The sequence below is a fragment of the Coregonus lavaretus genome (genome assembly GCF_964263955.1).
Source record: "Coregonus lavaretus genome assembly, chromosome: 20".
NCBI classification, from domain to species: Eukaryota; Metazoa; Chordata; class Actinopteri; order Salmoniformes; family Salmonidae; genus Coregonus; species Coregonus lavaretus.
The window spans coordinates 4,129,586-4,153,590 of NC_140007.1; the positions used below are offsets into that span (position 1 = coordinate 4,129,586).

Below are 24,005 nucleotides of genomic sequence, written 5' to 3' on the forward strand. Positions count from 1 at the left end.
TACTTTTAGCCTATTTCTCAACGTAAGGAATCAGTGATATTTGATCCCAGGCATCTATTAGAAAGTTGTGAGAGACATGGCCTCCTACGTCTCCCTTCACATAGAAACTGTCATCTCTAAGAACTATGACTATCGATAGAACCGAGGCCATACACCGCTATGTGGGAGTTTCCTGCCCCGCTGCTCTCAAGAGTGTTACCATTCTACACTCAGTCTTCCATTGACCAACAGCCCCACATCTAAACAGGGATCTGTCGCCCTGCGCTTTTATGTTTTTTCGCTACTTTTCCCTCCCTGTTTCTTTGTCTTACCTTGGCCATTGAAACCACTGTTAGTGACTTTCACCGTGGCAATATTAACCCCTCGCACGACTGCGAAGTGAGCAGAGTTAGATTCCACTCTCAAAGCATCCTTCTCTATTTCATCCACTACCCCCGCAATTGCCATTTTGATAACAGGTTTCAAACCTGCCATCAAAGCAGACGAACAAATTCTATCAATGTACTCACGTACCCAGTCTTTTTGCAGCTGAGTACATCTACTAATTTTGGTTTAATCGGTTATACTCTTCTGTTGAGAAACGCCGACATCAAAACCCTTGTATATTGAGTTTTCGATTTCTCATTGATGTCATTGTGCCATACCACAACAGCATCTCTGAGTTCTTTATTTGATTGGAATTTTCCATCAGCAGGGAAATGCTGACCAATTTTATCCAGTTTGATCAATTTATTTCATATTCGAGCCGATTTGGTAGAATGCTCGTGTGCCTCTTTCAGAGCCTCTATGGCTTTATTGAAAGTTTCTTCCTCTAGTCCCCGTTTACAGGGAGAATCAGGGCCGCCGGTCGCCATTTCAATAGTTATTTTTCCGAAGCCTCTCCCGACGGTGTCCAGGGTGTTTAGATCTCCGCACCCACACTCTAATACACGCCAATTTTAACTATTTTTCAGGTAGTGATATCCACTTCCCTGAGAGTAGTTACGGTATCTGTACCTAATAATTTGGTCACTGGACCTGATACCTTGTATTAGACACAATACTGAAGCTTCTGCCAAATTACTACTGGAGAATACGGATGACCTAATGTCTTATTCCAGTGTTATGCCTCAAATATCATTGTTGTTGACAACACACATTACCAAAATTATTCACAGTTCACTTCCTATTTCCACATAATCTGTCACGGTTCCCCGCCCCAATAGGGCATAAACCAAACTCTCTCCTTATTGCTACTGCTAATACACTCAAATCATGTTCAAACAACGTTTGAATATCTTCTTTATTTTCTAACTATGGATGAGGCTCTCCTCCAGAACTTATAGGCAAACTTTTATCACTATCCACATACACTCTACTGCCTCACGGCCACTGCGGCTGGGACTTTCGTCCCTCTTACAGATCGTGCAGGGGAATACCCCCACTAGGGACCTATCCTTATGGAACCTACCCTACACCATCATTTTACGACCGGTCGTTACACAATGGGTCTACTGAATAAACTCAGGCTTTCTAGGTCCATATCCTATAATTGTTCAGCCTACGATTCACATCTCCCCAAGATTTTTTATTTTTTGGGGGTTTGTATCATTTGATTTGCACAACATCCCTACCACTTTGAAGATGCAAAATATTTGTTATTATGAAACTAAGAAATAAGACAAAAAAAAACAGAAAACTTGAGCGTGCATAACTATTCACCCGTTCAAAGTCAATACTTTGTAGAGCCACCTTTTGCAGCAATTACAGCTGCAAGTCTCTTGGGTATGTCTCTATAAGCTTGGCACATCTAGCCACTGTGATTTTTGCCCATTCTTCAAGGCAAAACTGCTCCAGCTCCATCAAGTTGGATGGGTTCCAGCAATCTTTAAGTCATACCACAGATTCTCAATTGGATTGAGGTCTGGGCTTTGACTAGGCCATTCCAAGACATTTAAATGTTTCCCCTTAAACCACTCAAGTGTTGCTTTAGCAGTATGCTTAGGGTCATTGTCCTGCTGGAAGGTGAACCTCCGTCCCAGTCTCAAATCTCTGGAAGACTGAAACAGGTTTCCCTCAAGAATTTCCCTGTATTTAGTGCCATCCATCATTCCTTCAATTCTGACCAGTTTCCCAGTCCCTGCCGATGAAAAACATCCCCACAGCATGATGCTGCCACCACCATGCTTCACTGTGGGGATGGTGTTCTCGGGGTGATGAGAGGTGTTGGGTTTACTCCTAACATAGCGTTTTCCTTGATGGCCAAAAAGCTCAATTTTAGTCTCATCTGACCAGAGTACCTTCTTCCATATGTTTGGGGAGTCTCCCACATGCCTTTTGGCGAACACCAAACGTGTTTGTTTATTTTTTTTCTATAAGCAATGGCTTTTTTCTGGCCACTCTTCCATAAAGCCCAGCTCTGTGGAGTGTACAGCTTAAAGTGGTCCTATGGACAGATACTCCAACCTCCGCTGTGGAGCTTTGCAGCTCCTTCAGGGTTATCTTTGGTCTTTTTGTTGCCTCTCTGATTAATGCCCTCCTTGCCTGGTCCGTGAGTTTTGGTGGGCGGCCCTCTCTTGGCAGGTTTGTTGTGGTGCCATATTCTTTCCATTTTTTAATTATGGATTTAATGGTGCTCCGTGGGATGTTCAAAGTTTCAGATATTTTTTTATAACCCAACCCTGATCTGTACTTCTCCACAACTTTGTCCCTGACTTGTTTGGAGATCTCCTTGGTCTTCATGGTGCCGCTTGCTTGGTGGTGCCCCTTGCTTAGTGGTGTTGCAGACTCTGGGGCCTTTTTGAACAGGTGTACACAGTGGGGGAAAAAGTATTTAGTCAGCCACCAATTGTGCAAGTTCTCCCACTTAAAAAGATGAGAGAGGCCTGTAATTTTCATCATAGGTACACGTCAACTATGACAGATAAATTGAGAAGAAAAAAAATCCAGAAAATCACATTGTAGGATTTTTTATGAATATATTTGCAAATTATGGTGGAAAATAAGTATTTGGTCACCTACAAACAAGCAAGATTTCTGGCTCTCACAGACCTGTAGCTTCTTCTTTAAGAGGCTCCTCTGTCCTCCACTCGTTACCTGTATTAATGATACCTGTTTGAACTTGTTATCAGTATAAAGGACACCTGTTCACAACCTCAAACAGTCACACTCCAAACTCCACTATGGCCAAGACCAAAGAGCTGTCAAAGGACACCAGAAACAAAATTGTAGACCTGCACCAGGCTGGGAAGACTGAATCTGCAATAGGTAAGCAGCTTGGTTTGAAGAAATCAACTGTGGGAGCAATTATTAGGAAATGGAAGACATACAAGACCACTGATAATCCTCCACTCATTACCTGTATTAATGGCACCTGTTTGAACTAGTTATCAGTATAAAAGACACCTGTCCACAACCTCAAACAGTCACACTCCAAACTCCACTATGGCCAAGACCAAAGAGCTGTCAAAGGAACCAGAAACAAAATTGTAGACCTGCACCAGGCTGGGAAGACTGAATCTGCAATAGGTAAGCAGCTTGGTTTGAAGAAATCAACTGTGGGAGCAATTATTAGGAAATGGAAGACATACAAGACCACTGATAATCTCCCTCGATCTGGGGCTCCACGCAAGATCTCACCCCGTGGGGTCAAAATGATCACAAGAATGGTGAGCAAAAATCCCAGAACCACACGGGGGGACCTAGTGAATGACCTGCAGCGAGCTGGGACCAAAGTAACAAAGCCTACCATCAGTAACACACTACGCCGCCAGGGACTCAAATCCTGCAGTGCCAGACGTGTCCCCCTGCTTAAGCCAGTACATGTCCAGGCCCGTCTGAAGTTTGCTAGAGTGCATTTGGATGATCCAGAAGAGGATTGGGAGAATGTCATATGGTCAGATGAAACCAAAATAGAACTTTTTGGTAAAAACTCAACTCGTCGTGTTTGGAGGACAAAGAATGCTGAGTTGCAAACATCATGCTTTGGGGCTGTTTTTCTGCAAAGGGACCAGGACGACCGATCCGTGTAAAGGAAAGAATGAATGGGGCCATGTATCGTGAGATTTTGAGTGAAAACCTCCTTCCATCAGCAAGGGCATTGAAGATGAAACGTGGCTGGGTCTTTCAGCATGACAATGATCCCCAACACACCGCCCGGGCAACGAAGGAGTGGCTTCGTAAGAAGCATTTCAAGGTCCTGGAGTGGCCTAGCCAGTCTCCAGATCTCAACCCCATAGAAAATCTTTGGAGGGAGTTGAAAGTCCGTGTTGCCCAGCAACAGCCCCAAAACATCACTGCTCTAGAGGAGATCTGCATGGAGGAATGGGCCAAAATACCAGCAACAGTGTGTGAAAACCTTGTGAAGACTTACAGAAAACGTTTGACCTGTGTCATTGCCAACAAAGGGTATATAACAAAGTATTGAGAAACTTTTGTTATTGACCAAATACTTATTTTCCACCATAATTTTGTCACGTTCGTTCATCGACGGGTCAGACCAAGGCGCAGCGTGATATGCGTACATGTTTATTAAATATTAAACTGAGTCAGGGCGTGACAAATTTGCAAATAAATTCATAAAAAATCCTACAATGTGATTTTCTGGATTTTTTTCCTCATTTTGTCTGTCATAGTTGACGTGTACCTATGATGAAAATTACAGGCCTCTCTCATCTTTTTAAGTGGGAGAACTTGCACAATTGGTGGCTGACTAAATATATTCCCCACTGTATATACTGAAATCATGTGACAGATCATGTGACACTTAGATTGCACACAGGTGGACTTTTATTTAACTAATTATGTGACTTCTGAAGGTAATTGGTTGCACCAGATCTTATTTATGGGCTTCATAGCAAAGGGGGTGAATACATATGCACGCACCACTTTTCCATTATAAATTTCATGAATTTTTTAAAACAAGTAATTTTTTTCATTTCACTTCACCAATTTGGACTATTTTGTGTATGTCCATTACATGAAATCCAAATAAAAATCCATTTAAATTACAGGTTGTAATGCAGCAAAATAGGAAAAACGCCAAGGCACTGTAGGTTCTAAATAAAGAGTAAAAACTCACGGACGATTAGTAAAGCTCAAACCAAGTTCATTCACCCAAATGGGTCAGACAGCTGAACAGACAAAGATATTAGTGACATGAATAAGGATATTGCCATCACTACGAAATGCAATATGTATTTGTATTGAACCCTTATGTCCATTGTACAATATATAATATTGTACAATATAATAACCAAATAGATTGTTAACACAAATGTTATACGCTGCTCACCTTCTGCAGAGAATACACATGTACCTGTTTAAAACTCAATTGGGATACTTTTTCTGTTGGAGTACTGTTGTTTGATGTGGATATATAGCGTTTTGCCACAAAAATGATTATTTGTCTCTTTAAAATAAAATTACCTAGCAATACATTTCAAACAAAATAATGTCTGTCTTTTCACTAGCCCATGCCATGGTAAAATGAAAAAAAGTATAGCTCTATCTCTTTCACATATTTTTTAAATTAATGTCAATTTACCGACATTTCTGAAAATGGATATAACACGTTTTGGGATGAAACTCTTTGTTTGCTTTTTAATAATTGTACTGCTTTCTGAAATGCAGTTGTAACCTCTTCATCGGGTTCAGACCACTATTGTACTCTGGGGATGAGAATAAGTCAGGCACGCTGTTAGATGCTTCTCTCTGAAGGGGGCCATTAGATGCAGAGTATTGATTGGCTGGAGGAATTATACTGTGGCTGCATCTCAATACTCTGAAGTAGCTTCCTCTCCTTTAACTGTACCAATCTGAAAACACAGGCTACAGGCTGTAGGTCAAAACAATCAGGAAAGGACACAAGGAGAAGAAGCCAATTTAAACTATTGAGGTAATGTAGAGCTAAGGCAATAGGTGCTTATGAGAGCGGGTTCTTTATGAAGCCTGGCCAGGTGGACTGTGTGACTATAAAAGTGACAGTTGTGCCATTAAGGAGTGATAGAATCACCACATTAGCACAGGGGTCAGTCACTGTAAAACCTCTTCCTCTGCCAGATAGATCAATATTGGCCTGTTGTGTCTTCTTCATTAAAAGGGTGGGGAACAGTGAGCTGAAAGACTAAGGCCTTGACTGCCAGTGGATACAAGATATTTAGAAGTTAATAGGAATTAATTACCTTTGAGTTACTTTGTCCTTTAACCCTGCAGCTCCAGGATGCCCTGAAGTGCCAGCAGTGCCAGAAACAGTTCAGGTCCAAGGCCGGACTCAACTACCATACAATGGCTGAGCACAGCAGCAAGGTACACACACAAACGCAAGCACGCACACACACACACACACACACACACACACACACACACACACACACACACACAACCAAAGTTGATTGATCTATTGATCCCCTAGTCAGAAACTATCCGTTCTGAAAGTAACCGTTGGAGTTTAATCAGCAACATGTTACAGTGGAGGGAGCTCTGTTGTGAGTTCCTAGCAAGTAGGCGTGAGGGATTGGTTTGGGATTGGGGGTGGCATGGCAGACAATTGAAGGGTTCTTCTCCTGACCTCTATTTCTTGGCCATTTTATAGCGCATCTCATGCTTTTGTTCACATTTTGCCATGAATCTGAGAGAAAGTTTTGCAGTTTTAAAACTAATTTCCTGCTATTCTACACATTTTGCCATGAGGCTAAGAGAAAATGTTGCAGTTTGAAAGCTAATTTCCTGTAATTCTACACATTTTGCTATCATATGCTAAAACCCCCTCTATGTTCTGTTGGGGCCCCTGGAAGTCGGGGGCCCCGGGGCAAGTCCCCTGCGTGCCCGTTCGGTAATCCAGCCCTGGTCAAAGAGGTTACACCTCAGACCCAGTGACCCACTGACCACTACATACCTAGAACTGTTGAGTGACCAATATAGACACCTCTGAGCAATATAGACACCAAGGGCTCTATTTTCAGCTGGCGTTAAGGTGACGCGAGTGTCAAGCGCACATTAGCAATTTTGTCATGTAAAAACTGACGCACTGGCATTTTCCAGCCCTAACGCCAGGTTCAGCAATTTACCTGTCTTATATCAGCTCACTTTTGCTCAGATGGGAGGGGTGGAAATATTTGAGGTGTGTCCTTAAAAAAAAACACGATCCAAAGTGCTAATTTCAGGCAGCGCTGATAGGGATATTTAAGACCAACCAAAAGCTGGTTTTAGCGATAACGCACAATGCCCATATGCACATGGAACAAGAGTATCCTAATCTGCTTTTGGTGCCTGTATACTTCGTATTTAGAGATATAAAAAACTTGTGTTTTTTTCCATTTCGTTTTATTGGATTAAAAACCAAGCATAGCCTCCGCTCCTCTCAATGAAGGCTTTTTTTGTTGTTGTCCTGCCCAATGCAGTCGCGAAGTAGTCAAGGGTTTGGCTCCTGAGAACGCTTGGAAATAAATCTTAATCATCAAAGTTTTATTAAAATATCAAGTTTGAGAGGAGCAAAATAGTGAGCTGACATACTGGTGAACCTTGTATTTAGAAGTTATTTTCCTGTGACAAATGCTTGTTCATATGTTCAAAACCAGAGCCCTCCCTTAGGCCTACTATAACACAGACTGGTTCAACAGCAATGCATGTCTTTTTTATCCTGGCCATTTTATGATTTCATTACATTTTACATTTATTTATTGTTGCTGTTGTATTTTTAAAAAACAACAGATTGCTTGTTTTTCGTTAACAACCAAACTTATTAGAATGATTCACCTTCCTTCCTGGTTTTATGGTGACAACTCCGTGGCGCGCATGCAATGCAACTCCTGGAGATGTGTGAATACGATCTGATCTGTAAGATGGTTCCGATTATATTCATAAAAAATATTTGGGAGCTGTATAACGGTGAGTGGACATTCTCCATTTCTCTTTATATTGGATCCAGCTACTGTGAAAAGTTTGGATGTGCGTAAAACCCTCCATAGTCTGCGTTGTTTTAATATTACATGCCCACGGGGAGAAATTATGGTGCCTGTAAGTGTATTTCGACATAGCCTATTTAAAACATGTATTTTTTATTTGTAGAATTTGATTAGAATTATGTGTTCTCTTTTTAGGCCTTATCAATAATGAATTGAATCTAGCTTATTAACAATGTTTGGCATGTCCATGCACAGCCAAAGTGCAATTTACAGTAGGCCTAGCCCCTATATCAGTGTGAATGTCCCCTGTAGCTCAGTCGGTAGAGCATGGCGCTTGCAACGGCAGGATTGTGGGTTCGTTTCCCACGGGGGGCCAGTATGAAAATGTATGCACTCACTAACTGTAAGTCGCTCTGGATAAGAGCGTCTACTAAATGACTGAAATGTAAATGAATGCTATTGAAGCCATGCAATTACTTAGGACAATGGGTTCAAATTAATGTATTTAGCAAAGATGGGATAGGTCTACATTTTGTTATTTCGTTTCTGTAGGCCATTTAACAAACTATAACGGACTAACATTGGAATTGGATTTGATTCCAATGCAATACATAAAAGACCGTAAATAAACAACTTGAAGCAACCACATATTTAGCTATGGAGCATGTTCTGATTGGCCAGTGAGGGGCCAAGCCTCGACACACCAACAACTTGTTCATGAAAACCCAACCCTTTCGCGCCAACGCCAGCAAGTGAGCCGATAATTGTAGTTGTGAAAATAGCACAAATATTTCTGACACACCCCTGAACCTATAGCGCTACCGCCTGCGCTTAGATTGACCATTTGCATTAGGTTTGTTAAAATTGAGCCCCAAGTGTCTACCAGACCCTAAAGTAGAGTGTGTTTTCACTTCTGACCAATATGGACTCCAACACCCTACAGTGTGCTTGTGTCTGGTTTCCCCTGTCAGAAAGAGCACCTTGTTTCTTGTAATGGATGGATTGTGTGAAGGGATATAGTATCAGAAATGTGCAATTTTAGACAGAGTCTCTTGAGAAGGCCATGTACCAAACAATTATAACTGTGGGTAAAAAAAAATTGTTTTAAATGTTTCTAAAACAGGGGTGTCAAACATAAGGACCGTGGGCTGGATCCTGCCCGAAGGTGGTTTGAGTAAAAAAATTACAGTAATTGTATTTTATGTATTCTTCTCAGGGAAAATTGTTCTTAATCAACATTGAAATGACTAAAACTAAATTGAAACTGTGTAGAAATGAAAATGGACCTACATAATGGACCTACGTTTATAGTCACTCTGCCCAGCTTGCTAATGGTCAACGAAAGGAAAGCTAGACAGTCAGGGAGCATCGAAAATTCTAAAAGCGTTATTAGATAGAGAACTATTTTTTGCACATTTTGATGACAAGGGAATATATTGTAAAACTTCAATGAAATGCAGTCTCAAATAGCCACCTGTCCCTTTTGATAGCCGGGCATTGGCACACATTTCAGTAAATAAACAGCTGTTTTAAATAAACGCTGGGTCTAAATGAATTGTTTACGAGTGAAATTCAGTGCATAAAATAAGATAAAGAAGAGCAACATCATTGCCATGGATGAGACAGTACTGTGGTTTGACATGGTTGGGGGGGGGAAATAAACATCTATTGGTGAAGTGAATGTAGCCGGTAAGGGTTAAAAAAAACATGACAGTTAAGCATAAAGTAATATGATCTCGCTGCAACAAGGCACAACAAGTGAGAGAATGGTGCTGAAGCATAGAATTGGGGGTGTGTGATAGGCAGCCTAGTCTTTGCAAGTCTGATCTGCGATGGATTTGTTATTATGTTATACTGGTCATACTGGTCACAATAAACAGTGTGGTAGTCTTTTCAACATTTTATTGAGCAAAAGTTGTGTGCATTAAGGAAATAGATGCATGGCTCAAATAGAAGCATGTCTCTTATAAGCGCCTGTTGTGTTCAGTGATTGAAGCAAATAAACTCCTGGGCTATTAATTGAAGTAATCAATTTAAAGTGCGGCCCTCTGGACCTCGGTGAAGACCGAATGCGGCCGTGGTGCAAAATTAATTTGACACCCCTGTTCTAAAAGATGGATTTTTACATTTACGTCATTTAGCAGACGCTCTTATCCAGAGCGACTTACAGTTAGTGAGTGCATACATTTTTCATACTGGCCCCCCATGGGAATCGAACCCACAACCCTGGCGTTGCAAGCGCCATGCTCTACCAACTGAGCTACAGGAGGCTACTGTTGTTCTTTTTGGCACAGCTGAAGTAATGCTTGTTATGGTTATTCTGAAAGCATGCACATTACATTATGGTGTTAACTCCCTCAGTAGAGAGGTTCATTAAGATATCAACATATCCCTCCTGCATTAGTGTAATGGCACTTCAATTAAGTTTGTTAAATAATTCAAAACTACTATCTCAAAAAGTTTTACATTTAGCAGAAACTCGTATCCACAGAAATTAGGGTTAAGTGCCTTGCTCAAGTAGAGGTTCATTAATATATTAACATGGCCCTCTCTCCTGCATTAGTGGACACGTCGACCTGATTTGATTTGACTGGTTTTTCACCTAGTCATCTCAGGGATTCGAACCAATGACTTTTCGGTTACTGGTCCAATGATCTAAACCGCTAGGTTACCTGCCGCCCCATCATAAAATATTAATGAACAAACATTTCCCAAACAGTCTCCTTTGTGCGTGTGCGTGTGTGCATGCGTGTGTGTGTGTGGACATGTTTAACTATACTTGTGGGGACCAGAAGTCCCCACAAGAATAGTAAAGCAAGACAAATGTGACCAACTGGGGACATTTTGTTGGTCCCCACAAGGTCAAATGCTATTTCTAGGAAGTTTAAGGTTAAGGTTAAAATTAGGGTTAGGATTAGGAGATAGGGTTAGTTTTAGGGTTAGGTGCTAGGGTTAGGTTTAGGGTTAGGGTTAAGGTTAGGTTTTTGTGTTAGAGTTAAGGTTAGGATTAGGGTAAGGGTATGGGTTAGGGTTAGGTTTAGGGTTAGGGAAAATAGGATTTTGAATTGACTGAATTGTATGTCCTCACAAGGTTAGCTGCGCAATACTGTGTGTGTGTGTTTCATTCAGCCTTGCCATCATAGCTGATTTGTTTAAATCTAAGATGAGTTATGCCCTCTGTACAAGTGAAGTAAAACTGGCTAAGACCCTTATGTCTTCAGTCTCTGCACATTACATTCTGGTGCAGTAGGGATGTTCATTAAGATATCAACATATCCCTCCTGCGTTAGTGGAATGGCTCTCCAATTAAGTTTGTTGAATAATTCAAAACGACTATCTTAAAAAGTATAATAAAATATGAATGAACTAACATGTCCCAAACACTTTCGTTTGTGATTGTGCGTGTCTATGTGGGTGTGTTTGTGTTGTTCTGAATTACCTGCAGAAGTGGCATCGTTGCTAGTCTGTACCCAGTGTGTGTCCTATGGTCACATGGCTGAGCCCCAGTGCAGCGTCGGAAAACACAGCAGCAGAATGACACAGTGACAGAGGTCACCTGCTGGCTTTGACCTTGTTGTTGTAACTGCCACTGTGATACACTACCTCTGATTTCTCTCTCTACTCTCTATCCCTCTCTCTAGTACTCCCTTACTCCCTCTCCTCTCGCTCTGTCTCTCTCCCTCCCTCTCTCTTCCTCTCACACTCTCACTACATTTCCATATCGTTCTTTCCCACTCTCATTCTTTCTCTGTATTTCTCTCTCTCATTCTCTCACCCCTTTCCTTCTCTCTCATGTCTGATATAGGTTTAAAAAAATAGATGCTGGTGTTTTCGCTGTGTCCCCTGGTGAATCTAAGGCTAGTGGGAGTGTGTGTTCTCTAGCCTCAGGGCCTGACTGTGACATGATTCTCTTTGCTTTGCTTTAGTGTGGGAATTACATGTAATCCTCAGAGCTACCATCTTATCCCCCTCCTTTCCCTCGCAGACTAAGGATGTACAGTGGCTTGCAAAAGTATTCACCCCCTTGGCATTTTTCCTATTTTGTTGCCTTACAACCTGGAATTTAAATGGATTTTTGGGGGGTTTGTATCATTTGATTTACACAACATGCCTACCACTTTGAAGATGCAAAATATTTTTTATTGTTAAACAAACAAGAAATAAGACAAAAAAACAGAAAACTTGAGCGTGCATAACTATTCACTCCCCCAAAGTCAATACTTTGTAGAGCCACCTTTTGCAGCAATTACAGCTGCAAGTCTCTTGTGGTATGTCTCTATAAGCTTGGCACATCTAGCCACTGGGATTTTTGCCCATTCTTCAATGCAAAACTGCTCCAGCTCCTTCAAGTTGGATGGGTTCTGCTGGTGTACAGCAATCTTTAAGTCATACCACAGATTCTCAATTGGATTGAGGTCTGGGCTTTGACTAGGCCATTCCAAGACATTTAAATGTTTCCCCTTAATCCACTCAAGTGTTGCTTTAGCAGAATGCTTAGGGTTATTGTCCTCCCAGTCTCAAATCTCTGGAAGACTGAAATAGGTTTCGCTCAAGAATTTCCCAGTATTTAGCGCCATCCATTATTCCTTCAATTCTGACCAGTTTCCCAGTCCCTGCGATGAAAAACATCCCCACAGCATGATGCTGCCACCACCATGCTTCACTGTGGGGGTGGTGTTCTTGGGGTGATGAGAGGTGTTGGGTTTGTGCCAGACATAGCGTTTTCCTTGATGGCCAAAAAGCTCAATTTTAGTCTCATCTGACCAGAGTACCTTCTTCCATATGTTTGGGGAGTCTCCCACATGCCTTTTGGCCACTCTTCCGTAAAGCCCAGCTCTGTGGAGTGTACAGCTTAAAGTGGTCCTATGGACAGATATTCCAATCTCCGCTGTGGAGCTTTCAGCTCCTTCAGGGTTATCTTTGGTCTCTTTGTTGCCTCTCTGATTAATGCCCTCCTTGCCTGGTCCGTGAGTTTTGGTGGGCGGCCCTCTCTTGGCAGGTTTGTTGTGGTGCCATATTCTTTTTAATGGTGCTCCGTGGGATGTTCAAAGTTTCTGATATTTTTTTTATAACCCAACCCTTATCTGTAATTCTCCACAACTTTGTCCCTGACCTGTTTGGAGAGCTCCTTGGTCTTCATGGTGCCCCTTGCTTAGTGCTGTTGCAGACGCTGGGGCATTTCAGAACAGGTGTATACAGTGAGGGAAAAAAGTATTTAATCCCCTGCTGATTTTGTACGTTTGCCCACTGACAAAGAAATGATCCGTTTATAATTTTATTGGTAGGTTTATTTGAACAGTGAGAGACAGAATAACAACAAAAAAATCCAGAAAAACGCATGTCAGAAATGTTATAAATTGATTTGCATTTTATTGAGGGAAATAAGTATTTGACCCCCTCTCAATCAGAAAGATTTCTGGCTCCCAGGTGTCTTTTATACAGGTAACGAGCTGAGATTAGGAGCACACTCTTTAAGGGAGTGCTCCTAATCTCAGCTTGTTACCTGTATAAGACACCTGTCCACAGAAGCAATCAATCAATCAGATTCCAAATTCTCCACCATGGCCAAGACCAAAGAGCTCTCCAAGGATGTCAGGGACAAGATTGTAGACCTACACAAGGCTGGAATGGGCTACAAGACCATCGCCAAGCAGCTTGGTGAGAAGGTGACAACAGTTGGTGCGATTATTCGCAAATGGAAGAAACACAAAAGAACTGTCAATCTCCCTCGGCCTGGAGCTCCATGCAAGATCTCACCTCGTGGAGTTGCAATGATCATGAGAACGGTGAGGAATCAGCCCAGAACTACACGGGAGGATGTTGTCAATGATCTCAAGGCAGCTGGGACCATAGTCACCAAGAAAACTATTGGTAACACACTACGCCGTGAAGGACTGACATCCTGCAGCGCCCGCAAGGTCCCCCTGCTCAAGAAAGCACATATACAGGGCCGTCTGAAGTTTGCCAATGAACATCTGAATGATTCAGAGGAGAACTGCGTGAAAGTGTTGTGGTCAGATGAGACCAAAAGTGAGCTCTTTGGCATCAACTCAACTCGACGTGTTTGGAGGAGGAGGAATGCTGCCTATGACCCCAAGAACACCATCCCCACCGTCAAACATGGAGGTGGAAACATTATGCTTTGGGGGTGTTTTTCTGCTAAGGGGACAGGACAACTTCACCACATCAAAGGGATGATGGACGGGGCCATGTACCGTCAAATATTGGGTGATAACCTCCTTCCCTCAGCCAGGGCATTGAAAATGGGTCGTGGATGGGTATTCCAGCATTACAATGACCCAAAACACACGGCCAAGGCAACAAAGGAGTGGCTCAAGAAGAAGCACATTAAGGTCCTGGAGTGGTCTCCAGACCTTAATCCCATAGAAAATATGTGGAGGGAGCTGAAGGTTCGAGTTGCCAAACGTCAGGCTCGAAACCTTAATGACTTGGAGAAGATCTGCAAAGATTAGTGGGACAAAATCCCTCCTGAGATGTGTGTAAACCTGGTGGCCAACTACAAGAAAAGTCTGACCTCTGTGATTGCCAACAAGGGTTTTGCCACCAAGTACTAAGTCATGTTTTGCAGAGGGGTCAAATACTTATTTCCCTCATTAAAATGCAAATCAATTTATAACATTTTTGACATGTGTTTTTCAGGATTATTCTGTCTCTCACTGTTCAAATAAACCTACCATTACAATTATAGACTGATCATGTCTTTGTCAGTGGGCAAACGTACAAAATCAGCAGGGGATCAAATACTTTTTTCCCTCACTGTATATACTGAGATCATGTGAAAGATCATGTGACACTTAGATTGCACACAGGTGGACTTTATTTAACTAATATAAAAAAATATCCGAAACTTTGAACATCCCACGGAGCACCATTAAATCCATAATAAAAAAATTGAAAGAATATGGCACCACAACAAAGCTGCCAAGAGAGGGCTGCCCACCAAAACTCACGGACCAGGCAAGGAGGGCATTAATCAGAGAGGCAACAAAGAGACCAAAGATAACCCTGAAGGAGCTGCAAAGCTCCACAGCGGAGATTGGAGTATCTCTCAATAGGACCACTTTAAGCCGTACATTCCACAGAGCTGGGCTTTACGGAAGAGTGGCCAGAAAAAAGCCATTGTTTAAAGACAAAAATAAGCAAACACGTTTGGTGTTCGCCAAAAGGCATGTGGGAGACTCCCCAAACATATGGAAGAAGGTCAGATGAGACTAAAATTGAGCTTTTTGGCCATTAAGGAAAACGCTATGTCTGGCGCAAACCCGACACCTCTCATCACCCCGAGAACACCATCCTCACAGTGAAGCATGATGGTGGCAGCATCATGCTGTGTGATGTTTTTCATCGACAGGGACTGGGAAACTGGTCAGAATTGAAGGAATGATGGATGGCGCTAAATACAGGGCAATTCTTGAGCGAAACCTGTTTCAGTCTTCCAGAGATTTGAGACAGGGACGGAGGTTCACCTTCCAGCAGGACAATGACCCTAAGCATACTGCTAAAGCAACACTTGAGTGGTTTAAGGGGAATCATTTAAATGTCTTGGAATGGCCTAGTCAAAGCCCAGACCTCAATCCAATTGAGAATCTGTGGTATGACTTAAAGATTGCTGTACACCAGCGGAACCCATCCAACTTGAATGAGCTGGAGCAGTTTTGCCTTGAAGAATGGGCAAAAATGGCAACGGGGGTGAATAATTTCGCAAGCCACTGTAGCTAAAGCTAACCAACTAGGTTCAATGTTAGCTAGCTGGATTTCGGAGATGCAAATAATATTACTAGACAGATCATTCGTAACTTCAGCTAGCGAGCCAGTCAGCTAACTTTAGGTAGCTAGCTAACAGTATGCTTTCAATTGTAATGAAAACGACTTTCTGACTAAATTAGAAACTTATAATATCTGAAAATGTAGCTAGACTCTTACCCGTATACATAGACGAACACTTCTCCCTCTCTGCCATGGATGCCATGGTTGCCATTAGTTTGAAGATGTGATCTGGAGTCAGGTGTTTTATACAACAGCCTTCTGTGTTCTTTTATCGACTGTCTCCGTATTTGGCAATCATCTCTATGCTTCCACCGAGCATTCCATTGATTTCAAAACTCGGTCAACTTCTTCCGTGACAACAACACTGTTGATCACCTTTTCTTCCCCATCACTGTCATCCCTACAATGTCTGGTTCAGTGAAAATGTTTTTACCTGAATCAGGGATTTCCTCATCATCTGATTCATTTTCAGAGTCTGAGAGAGTCAGCATGGCATGATCGTCCTCCAGAAAGTAGTCCATCACAACTTCAGGGCAGCAATGTTGAGAGCAGTAGCAACACTTTTTCAGTTCTTCATGATATCTTTAAAAGAAAGCCACAGTAGAAAGGATTATCTACACATACTGAGGAGCTCATGTTATAGACAGAGGCGTGCTACATGGCAGACCAATCCGAACTCATCTCTCGGCATGTCCAGTAAATCCATTATCTCAGCCAATCATGGCTAGCGGGAAGGTTCCTGTATTTTTCCGTGGCTAAACCAACTAGGCTCGTAATTTAACAATTGTATTTACAGATGGCATACATGTTTGTTATCAAGGCAGATGAAAGTTCACATGTTCCAGAAGGCATTTCTGTCAAAAAAACATTTAAAGGCCTCTCTTGTGACGTAGTGACGTGCGAAATACGCCTAGCTTCTTGAAATGGGTCACAAATGCACTTAATCACTACCCTAATCTGTAGCCCCCCTCCCCTTTCCTCCTCTCTCTGGCTGTGCTGTGCTGTCAGCTGCTATTTTTATCAGGCATGTTTTTGGCACTGATAAACACCTTGGTGAAAACATTAGTTTGACAGTTGTCATAAACATGCGTTGAGTAACGACCTTCCTATGAAACCGTTTAATGATTCTGGCACCGCCCGAATGCCTGAGATGGAAATCACATTTTCCAGGCCTGGTTTGGGAGGGGGAGGTGTTTTGAGGGGACAGGACGCTAGTACGACGCTGTGTTTTCCCACCCTCAGGCTTCGGGGAGCGAGGGCCAGATGGGGGACGGGCAGGAGGAGAGAGAGAGGCTGCGCAGAGTGCTCAAACAGATGGGACGAATCAAGTGTCCTAGCGAGGTATGTACTCTCTCCTCCCACTGGGCACAGACGTCAGTTCAATGTGTAGTTTTGATTTACATTTGGTTGAGTTGTCAACTAATGTTAAATCAACAAAAAATGTCACAATGTCATTGGATCAGTATTCCACGTTAATTCAAATTTTATGGTTGAAATGACATGGAATCGACGTTGATTCAACCAGTTTTTGCACAGTGGGCTGTGCCCTTTCTTTCTTTCTTTCTCTTTCTTTCTTTCTTTCTTTCTTTCTTTCTTTCTTTCTTTCTTTCTTTCTTTCTTTCTTTCTTTCTTTCTTTCTTTCTTTCTTTCTTTTTCTTTCTTTCTTTCTTTCTTTCTTTCTTTCTTTCTTTCTTTCTCTTGCTATCGTCTCCAATTTTATTCACTCCTCTTCTCTATTTTTGCTGCACAACCCTCCATCTCCATTTACCCCTCTCTCGTTCTCTCTCTTTCTCACTTTCCTTTTTCGCTCCCTCCTCTCCTCTGTCTTTCTTGTTATTCTGCCCAAACACACATCAACACTCTGTTACCAATTCCTCACACTACAGTGCAGAGAGGGGAAGAGGCAGGGGTGCAGAGACAGAGACATTTACAATAACCTCTCTTCATCCATGGACATGGTTCAATCTTTCCTCCACTTCTATCTCATTCTTATGTCAAACAACCACAAAAAATGGTTGGCCATCTCTCTTGAGAAAAATATGTTTATGTTAATTAGACTATATAAAAGGGTTAGATGAATAATACATAGACAAAATGTGATGGTTGTGTTCGTTAGACAAATCCATACTCCGCTCCACTAACCTGATTTCTAGTCTATTGTGAATGTTTTTATTTCTCCCTTTTTAAATGTTGCGCACGCACGCACGCACACACACACACACACACACAGGGCTGCTCGGCCCATTTCTCCAGTCTGATGGGATACCAATACCATCAGAAGCGCTGTGGCAGAGAGCTATCAGAGGAGGACAAGCCTGTGTTCCTGTGTCAGCACTGTGGGAAGAGTTACCGCTCTAAGTCTGGCAGAGACTACCACCTCCGCACCGAACACCCCACCACCACCACTAACAACAATACCAACAATATCAACAATACCACCGGCAGAGGGGTAAGAGAGAGCTGAACGTTGTTTACTATTAAACTATTATGACTAGTGTGTCTTGACATGTCATATATACTGTTAATTATGGAAATTAGTTACATCTGGTTCGTTCAGCCATTCCTATGGCGGACATTTATGGGGAAAAATTGGGTTTTGGGATCAACGCCGAAAATAAGGTCAGAGGTTAACACAGCCTTAGGAGATCTTATACGTTTTGTTCTGTGAGATAATGTCAGATCTTTATGAATTATGAAGCCGTTATGTGCTTTATGTGCTTTGATTACATAAATGCTTCATAATTCACAAAAAGTGACGTTATCTGATGAAGATTATCTCATAGAACAAAACGTATAAGATCTCCTAAGCCTGTGTTTACCACAGATCTTATTTTCTGCATTTATCCCAAAAACACTTTTTTTTTTTTATATTAATTTCCTCACAGGCTTAGGCCGACAAGCCATGGCGGAGTTATGCCTACAAAAAGACGCCGTTACTATTGCTCTCTATTCCCTATCCTCTCGTCCTTTATTACACCCATAGTCATTGGTTGAATCGCTGTGAATCCTTTCCTCATTGGTCTCTGACTGGGCTGTGTCCCTCCTCTCCTCCAGGTAACAACAGAGGAGTCACAGCCACAGCCTGCAGGAAGGAGGGAACAGAACCACATGGAGAGAGAGAGGAAGAAAAAAGAGAAGTGGCAGGGGTTGTCTGCGGGTAGGGAGAAGGAGAGAGAGAGGGATGGGAGAAAGAGGGAGAGAGAGTGGGGTGGGGAGAGAGAGGGGCTGGGGGAGGACTTTGAGAGGACTCCTAGTGGTAGGGTGAGACGTCAGTCTGCTCAGGTAGCAGTGTTCCACCTGCAGGAGATAGCAGAGGATGAACTGGCCAAGGACTGGGGCACAAAGCGTCGCATCAAAGATGACCTGGTACCGGACAGCAAGAGGGTAAGATACAGACACGTACACTCACAAACACACACACACACACACACACACTTAACATGTCGTCCGTCTTCCTCCCCCAGTTGAACTACACTCGTCCTGGCCTTCCCAAGTTCAGTCCCAAGCTGCTGGAGAGCTGGAAGAATGAGGTCAAAGAGAAGGGCTTCATCTGCTGCTCCAACGGAGTAAGAACCTCTGGACAACATGTTCTGTACATTAAACCCCTCTCAGATAACTCCTGTATTTTAAATAGTCCAGTTGCTGTTATTCATTTCAGCGCTGTCAATTCAGAGCTCAACAGTCTCTAAAAATGAACAAGTTCATGTTTTATAGGCAGAGTTTGTTCCTCTCTGTTTTTAGAGCTGTGAAGCTGTTTACTCCAGTGTGTCCGGACTCAAAGCTCATCTAGCCAACTGTAACCAGGTAGGACCATCAGGACCAGTATAATTTAAATGGATAAGAAAATATCTGACCCTGTATCACCTTGTTGGGTTTAGGGACAACTTCTACCTACACTTGACTGGGGTGTGTTTCTGTGTGCTCCAGGCAGGGGGCGATGCAGGGAAGTACACCTGCTTACTGTGCCAGAAGGAATTCAGCTCAGAGAGTGGTGTCAAGTACCATATCAGCAAGACACACTCACAGGTGAGACGAACATACATAAACACTCACTTACAGATAGGCCTGATATACACACTCATTTATACACACATTTTAAAACACACAGGTGGATGTCATACACTTGCAATAACATGCAGTTTAATGTTTTTCCCTCAACATTACCATACGTTACAGAACTGGTTCCGAGCCTCCAGCCACATGGTGCCCAGCAGCAGCATCAGCAGCAAGAGCAAACCGTCAGAGCACCAAGGGATAGAGAAAACTGAGGTTAAGAACGGAGCCACCATGGGAAAGAAGAGAGGCCGCAAGCCCAAAGAGCGCCCCCCTGAGGCCACCCCCGTCCAAACCAATACTATTTTCAGCACCACCCAAAACTCAGCCCCCACCCCGAACCCAACCTCAGCCCCCACCCCGAACATGGCCCAGGCCAAGACCCCGGTCCCGACAGAGAGGGGGAACACAGGGAGCCTGACACTAAACAGACAGCCCAACCCACCCACCACACGGAGGAGTAAGCCCAAGTGGGTGCCCCCTCCTTCCGAGTAGCTCTGACTAACCCAAGAGCCAGAGAGGATGCTATCTATGTCTATCTATCCACATTACGCCAGTAAGCTCAAGGACGTTTTGGATGCCTCAAGGACTGGGGGACAGAGAACGAAACTAAAAACAACTGCACTCTGATCTTTGTGTTTCAACCTTAAATATACTGTATACGGTTTGTGTCTACTGGTATATGTTGATATAACAGTCATTTGCATTTTGTTTCCTCCATTCCATTTCTAAGCATCGTTTCAGTTAAACTATTGACAACAGCGGTTAATTGTAATCAAAGTTATAATCCCGCTCTATGTATAAATAGCATTTTCTAAACAAAAGTAGTATTTCTAATTAATGTTGGCATATTCCCTCTATATGTCTTTAGATTCATGTTGTGTTTGAGAGATTTTTCAAAGGATATTCTATTAGGATGGTGAGGTACTGCTAGTGATTTTTTTTACGGATAAACTGTACTGTGTATATATAAAATATCTCTATATATAGAGAGAGATATATACATACTCAAAGCAATGACGTCATCACTCTTTTTTTCAAGGCAGGAAGGTCAAATTTGGTCTAAAGCGATCACACTCATTTGCATTTTTGTTGTTTTTCATTTTGGCGTCTTTTGTTTTTTATTGTGGCAGAAGAATGTCGAGGTAGAGAGGTTTTTTTTTATCAGTCTGCTTCAGTGCAATATGCTAATTAGTTTTTGTCTCTTTCTTTGTTTTGTTTGGCTTTCTTTCGACGGCCCAAAGTAGTGAAAGACCACACTGTAACACATACATCATATTCTTTCCTGTGTTCTTATGCTGTGGCTAAGCTACGTAGTTATAGTCTTTGTTGCATTTACACTGAAATGTAGGAAGTTAGCACCATTTTCACAAAATGATATGAGATTTTATCGAATTTTAGAGACAGTGATTAGACCTTGGGGCATATGATTGGGGATGTTAACGCAAACATTTCCACACTCAAATCTATATCTACACCCAAGCAATGTAAACAGCATATCCACAAAGTTTGAAGATGTGTAGATTTTGTTTTAATATAGGTTTTCACTGCTAATGTTACAGATTAAGGCCTAAATGCTGAATCTAACAATGGGAAAGTACTTGTAGTTGCAACATTGCAGCACAATCAAATTAGTTTGGGAGTGGGGAGGGGAAAACTGAAAACTAGCTGTTATTGGCAGAGAGGTTTGGAACTCTCTTTGTTAGTGGTCTATTAACCAATTTACCACCTGGTGATGTCACCAGGCAAGCCAAAACCCCCACCCATGCAAACCTGCTGATTAAAAGGTTGTGTGTAGATTGCATTTTCAACCAGCAACTATCAGGAAATAACACTGATCAAATGTTTTCACACTTTTACAGTGTTAGTTTCATCAGCTGTTGTACAATTTGATACAAAACACAGGAAGAAGTGAATTTTGACTGCACTGGGCCTTTAAATAATTCAGAAAAGGGAGCTGCAGTCGACTTTTTATATAAAAGTTTAAGTTAGTTTGAAGAGAATAATCTTTTATGAAACAAAAATAAAAATAAACGTCAAATGAAGGTTTAGATGTTGTTATGTATAAGGACCTATTCCCGGTCACTAAAACACTTGTCTTGCACTTTAACCCTAACCCCTTTCCTCTCTTCCCCCCTGTTTTGTATTTTTGCACTTGAAGAGCACTGCAAATGTTTTGGCCCAACCTTAACGCTCCAGGAAGAAGTTGCCCTTAGACACAGATTTAGAATCAGCAGCCCTGCCTAAATTTTAACCTTAAGAATTATGGGTAAACACACAAAACTGACCATAGATCAGCTTCTAAGGGGCAGCTTCACCCTACTCTAACCTAAACCTCCTATATGGAGGGTTGTAACCCAGGACTGAAAATGAAACAATGTGGTGTCCAGAAATAAGTACATTTAGATCTCTGTGCCCCACTTTCCGACCAGATTCAATGAGAAGATAACGGGGCCACCTCAGTCAATTCAAAACCCTAACTAAGCCATAACTGATCCTCAGAAATGCTAAACATTTTAGGCTGTTCTGCCAGTGAACTATTTTAGTGTAAATGGGAATTAAGTCTGAAGTAAATGTCTTTTTGAAAATGCTAATGTGCAATCAGATAATTTTAATATTTTATCTATAATAAATACTTAAAGTAGATACTTGAATTCACAATAATTGTAATCATTTGATTTAAGTAACATTTCATAAAATGGTTAATGTATATTTATATCAATAGAGCAGAATAGCTTGCTCTCTCAAAGCGGCAGATCTATTTTATAATCACTTGTGTATATTATCTAGTTAATCTGAAAAGTGGGAGTTTGTGAAAAGTTTATGGTTATATGGTGCAATTCAGTCTGCTTGTTCATCCAGCACAGTTTTTCCAAAAATGTTATTACTTTACAGTATGTCCTACAAATACAGGTGCTAAACTCATACTGTAATGCAACGAATCTTAACCATTAAATAAAAAACAAAAAAAAGAATGATATTTTTTGATTATTTTGTGTACTTCATGTTAGGATTCGGCCCAATATCACCATTGCAATTTTAATTAGATTTTTTAAATGTCATCCTACATTGGTTGAATTCATAATTGTCTACTTGGAATGATGGGAGTTCTTTAAAGAAGGAGTGTAGCATTCAATCATTACACATTACATTGCATTACGATTGAATACCTGCCCTTATCGTTGTATTCACGTTTGATAGGTGAACTACAAAGGATAAATAGACAAGCACTGATGGATACCTTTTGCACTTTTCAATACAGTTCTTCAGACCTTGGCCCTTGGCTCTGGTCTAGCGACTAGGCTTTTGTATATAGGGAGAATGAGAACCTTGGCTGGAATTGCAATTACACATATCTGCAATGCAGTTTCACAGAGGCTTTGCAGAAAAATGCTACAGGCTACAAATGACTTCCCTTCATAATGAGAGAGAGTCAAGAACGGTTACTAGTTGAGCGTCGAGTTTTGGCACAGTATCAATTATTAGTTGCTTGTTGATTGTTTGATTGATTACATCATATTGACTGCTATTGTTTACCTGAAAAGCTTTGGTGTTTGCAATGTAATAGTTTAGCACTGCTTACCATGGTGGATATTATTACATACAGTGCATTCGGAAGGTATTCATACCCCTTGACTTTTTCCACATGTTGTTACATTACAGTCTTATTCTAAAATGGATTCAATTGTTTTTTTTCCCCCTCATCAATCTACACACAATACCCCATAATGACAAAGCAAAAACAGGTTTTTAGACATTTATAGAAATGTATAATATAAAACAAATGTAAATATCACATTTACATAAATATTCAGACCCTTTACTCATTACTTTGTTGAAGCACCTTTGGCAGTGATTACAGCCTCGAGTCTTCTTTGGTATGACGCTACAAGCTTGGCACACCTGTATTTGGGGAGTTTCTCCCATTCTTCTCTGCAGATCCTCTCAAGCTCTGTCAGGTTGGATGGGGAGTGTCGCTGCACAGCTATTTTCAGGTCTCTCCAGAGATGTTCGATCGGATTCAAGTCCGGGCTGTGGCTGGGCCACTCAAGAACATTCAGAGGATTGTCCCGAAGCCACTCCTGTGTTGTCTTGGCTGTGTGCTTAGGGTCGTTGTCCTGGTGGAAGGTGAACCTTTGCCCCAGTCTGAGGTCCTGAGCGCTCTGGAGCAGGTTTTCATCAAGGATCTCTATACTTTTCTCCGTTCATCTTTCCCTCGATCCTGACTAGTCTCCCAGTCCCTGCCGCTGAAAAACATCCCCACAGCATGATTCTGCCACC

General features: G+C 41.9%; 1 protein-coding gene across 5 annotated transcripts in view; it reads left to right on the top strand.

The window, feature by feature from the left end:
- Positions 1-22,690, top strand: part of LOC311147827 (zinc finger protein 512B-like) — a 65,844-nt gene extending 43,154 nt beyond the window's left edge. For all 5 annotated transcript variants that reach the window (XM_084184619.1, XM_084184621.1, XM_084184620.1 and 2 more), the window contains 8 exons: positions 6,193-6,285; positions 16,914-17,012; positions 17,902-18,120; positions 18,726-19,055; positions 19,136-19,237; positions 19,413-19,475; positions 19,599-19,697; positions 19,848-22,690. In XM_084184619.1, the coding sequence (XP_084040745.1) occupies positions 6,193-6,285; positions 16,914-17,012; positions 17,902-18,120; positions 18,726-19,055; positions 19,136-19,237; positions 19,413-19,475; positions 19,599-19,697; positions 19,848-20,219 (1,377 nt within the window). In that variant the 3' untranslated portion in view covers positions 20,220-22,690. The remainder of the gene's footprint in view (positions 1-6,192; positions 6,286-16,913; positions 17,013-17,901; positions 18,121-18,725; positions 19,056-19,135; positions 19,238-19,412; positions 19,476-19,598; positions 19,698-19,847) is intronic.
- The last annotated feature ends 1,315 nt before the right edge of the window (positions 22,691-24,005 follow it).